Raw genomic sequence first — 3,575 nt, 5'->3', positions numbered from 1 at the left:
AACGTGACGCGTGCTCACGAGCATCTCGGGGCCAACCTGTGCTCCCCGCCAGCAGCCTCCGCGTCGCCTGGGAACCTGCTAGAAATGCAAACTCAGGCCCGCGCGGCTCCGGACTCAGGAGGGCTCTAAGGGCGGCCCGGCCATGTGGCTCAGTGGTGGAGCGCTGACCTGTGAACCAGGAGGTCATGGTTGGACTCCAGGTCAGGACACAGGCCCGGGTTGCAGGCTTAAACCCCAGTGGGGCACATGCAGGAGGCAGCCTATCAGTGATTCTCTCTCATCATTGATGTTCCTATCTCTCCCTCTACCTTTCTCTCTAAAATCAATAAATTAAAACAAAAAAGAGAGCGAGCTCTAAGGGTGGGGCCCGGTGGGTGAGCCCCTGGGTGATGGTGGTGCTCACGTGAGAACCGCAGCACAGAGCCCTGAGGTCCTTTACTACCACCTGTCCCTCCAGGGAGCACTTCCTGAGAGCCGGCCAGGCGCCAGGCAGCCTCCCTGGAGCTGGGAGCCTTGGGGGAGTCGGTATCTGGGCCTCAGCCACCCTCGGAGTGCCTGTGAGGGTTAAATAGCGATTACACAGTGTCCCGGTCCCTGGGTGCCTTGCCCTTCTTAGGAGTGCGGTCCCTCCCCTGTCCTCGCTCAGGGCGGGCTCCAGCCCAGCACCTGCCCGGCCTCACCCAGCCTGAGGTTACTCAGGGCTGAGCCCAGCATCGGCACCTAACAGGCGCCCGAAGGTGGTCACGAGTGAACCAGGTGCGATGCCGGAAGTTGCCCCTCCTGCCTGCTTCTCTGATGGGTCCAGCCCACAGGCTCTCCAGCCTGTGTCAGACCCCCCGTGGGGCCTGGGCGGGGCCCCCAGGGTCACACCAGGTCCACCCCAATCATCCAGGGTAATCCCCCGCCTCGAAGTCATAAGATTAACCAACTCGAGCCTCATCCTAGGAACAGGCGGACTCCAGGGCTCAGGATTGGACACCCACCCGCCCAGCAAGCGCAGGGCCACAGCCCAACAGAGGCGGCGAGTTCCCTGCGGGGTGTGGTGGAGGCTGCTGTTGGGGGCCCAGCCCTGGTGCTGGGGCCCCAGGGCCCCCAGGGCCTCGGGGTTATCTCCCCAATGCAGGTCCCTCCCAGGGAGCATCCTGGGAGTCCGGGCTGGAGGAGGCCCCACCAGGGGAGGCTTTCTGAGCCTGGGCAGAGGAGGCCCCACACCGACAGGCATGAGGCTCCCACTGCTGTTCTGCTTGGCCGCGCTGGGTGAGCCTCCGGGGACATCTTGGGAGGGGCCCCTGCACTGAGGTGGGTGCGGGGGGGGGGCACAGAGGAGGTGGGACCGCGGGTATGGACACCCCGGGAGCACAGGACGCAGAGGCAAAGACATGGGCTTGAGTCTCAGACCAGCCCGTCACGGCATGTGCGGCCCAGTCGCTGCTTCTCCATCCGCTTCTCCAGCCCACTATTCACACATCCACGAAACGGGCTGATGAGCTCATCGTGGGCTCAAAACAGCTTTCGTGAGTGAGGACACTCGATACCCCTGTGCCTCCCTCGGGGCTCAGGAGGAGGCTCCCTGGTGGCCTGCAGCCTCCCCCAACCCACCCTCTCACCCCTCCGCACCTCTCTCTCTCACAGCCACCAGCAGCCCATCCACCACCAGCAGCCCATCCACCACGCCAGAGAGAGGTGAGCAGCCCAGCAGGCGGGCGGGACAAGGGCCCCACCCAGGAAGGGACTTGGCTGCGGGGAGGGTGCTGCTGGGTGAGAGGGTGCCTGCTGATGGACAATCGGACAATCCTAAAACCCGGCCCCAACCCCTGCAGAGCTCTGGGGGGAGGGGGAGAGAGGAGGAGGCTAGGAAGGGGGCCTCCAGGGGACATGGGGCTGTGTGTGTGTTGGGGGGGATCCCTGGGCAGCTGTAGCCCCATCACTCTGCCCCGGGGTGCCATGTATGGAGCAGAAGCCACTCCAGAAGCCTCACAGCTCTGTGGGGTGGGCGTGACCCCAGAGAGGGCGCGGGACGGGTGCGGGGGGAGTAGGGGGGAGGCAGTGAGCAAAGGGGAAGTCCAGCCCCTGCTCCCAGGTGCAGCAATGGGAGGCTGCCTCCTCTGAGACACAGTGGGCGGGCTGGGGACCTGGTCTCTGTGCTCTAAGGGGGTGGGGTACAGAGCAGGGGGAGGGGAGACCCTGGTCCAGACACCTCCAGTGGTTCTCAACCTTCCTGATGCTGCGACCCTTTAATGCAGTTCCTCATGTTGTGGTGACCCCCAACCATAAAATTATTTTCGTTGCTACTTCATAACTGTAATTATGCTGCTGTTATGAATCGTCATGTAACTATCTGATATGCAGGATGTATTTTCATTGTTCACAACCCACAGGTTGAGAACCGCTGTAAGGCTTTGCCTCCACTTTTCCACTCTCCTCCCTCCCCCTCCCGCCCTGTCTCCTGGCTCATGTCTAGCCCTGTGACCCTTAAGGTCAAGGTCAAGGTGGTGGGTCACCTCCCCTGCTGGTTCCCATGGCAGGGAGCTGCTCATCCATCAGGTCACGGGGTCGCTGAGCAGGCATCCGCCTGGGGTCAGGCAGGGCAGGTCTCTGGTCTCGCCCCAGCACAGGCTGAAATGCCATTTCCTCATTCGCTTTAAAAACAAACACGTTGTGGTGTTTTCGCCAAAAGGAGAGCAGAGCTCTGCCTGGCCGGGCCTCTGGGGAGTACCTGGCAGGGCGGGTCCCTCGCTCAGTCCCCACAAGTCTGCTCACTGAGCTGCTAAGAGACCAACAGGAAAATCATTCATTCATTCATTCGTTCGTTCGTTCACTCAGCAAACGCTGGCTGCACCCCTGCTTGGTGCTGGGCCTGCTTTAGGCCCAGAAGGGGTGCACGAGGTGCAGAAACAACAGAGCCCTGCCTCGGGGAGCTCACATGCCCGCCGGCTGGGGGACAGGTGTGCTCGATTGTCATTCTCCCAGAGGAAAGCAAGTGATGGGAGGGAAGGGGCGCACCTACTGGGAAGTTGGCACTGAGAAGGGGACCCCCCAGCCTTCCAAGCCAAGACATGTAGAGCAGGCCATGCTTGGATAAGGGCCTGGTGGCCAGAGCACAGGAAGCAAGAGGGGAGGGCCGCTGGGGAAGGTCAGAGGACCGGGGGCAGGGAGGCCTGTGGGCGCAGCTGTGGGAGGTTGGATCTGGGGCCTTCGCTGCTGTGTTGAGGAGAGATGCCGGGGGGTGGGGGGGGGCGGGCGATCCAGGGTGCAACCCTGAGGGCACCGGGCTGCTCCCGGGTCCAGAGCTGGTGATAACACGGAAGCAGTGGGGTTAGGCTGAAGGCCAGGCCAGCCGACCTGCTGTGGAGGGGGCCCGGCAGAGCCGTGAGGACGACCCCGAGGTGTTGGCTTGAGCACCTGCCGGGATCGGTGAGGCGCCGCTGGGCCAGCCTCGGGGAGCGAGAAGCGGGCAAAGGAACCGCATGCGGAGGAGCTGAGCGCCGGGCCCTGGAAGGTGATCTCTGTGTTTCGAAATCCCCAAGAACTAGGGCAAGTGTGGTCCTGGGAGACTGCGCCACTCCGTGCTGGGG

At 63.1% G+C, this 3,575-nt stretch overlaps 1 protein-coding gene across 1 annotated transcript in view; it reads left to right on the top strand.

Annotated features, from left to right (window-relative positions):
- The first annotated feature begins 705 nt into the window (after positions 1 to 705).
- LOC102253783 (chromosome unknown open reading frame, human C17orf99) overlaps positions 706 to 3,575 on the top strand; it is a 9,459-nt gene continuing 6,589 nt past the window's right edge. The window contains exon 1 of the mRNA XM_014531858.1: positions 706 to 1,257. Coding sequence (XP_014387344.1) covers positions 762 to 1,257 — 496 coding nt within the window. The 5' untranslated portion in view covers positions 706 to 761. The remainder of the gene's footprint in view (positions 1,258 to 3,575) is intronic.

The sequence above is a fragment of the Myotis brandtii genome, unplaced genomic scaffold (assembly GCF_000412655.1).
Source record: "Myotis brandtii unplaced genomic scaffold, ASM41265v1 scaffold825, whole genome shotgun sequence".
In the NCBI taxonomy this organism is placed as follows: domain Eukaryota; kingdom Metazoa; phylum Chordata; class Mammalia; order Chiroptera; family Vespertilionidae; genus Myotis; species Myotis brandtii.
Note: the sequence above shows the minus strand (reverse complement) of the source record. Positions and strands in the feature narration are given on the sequence as shown.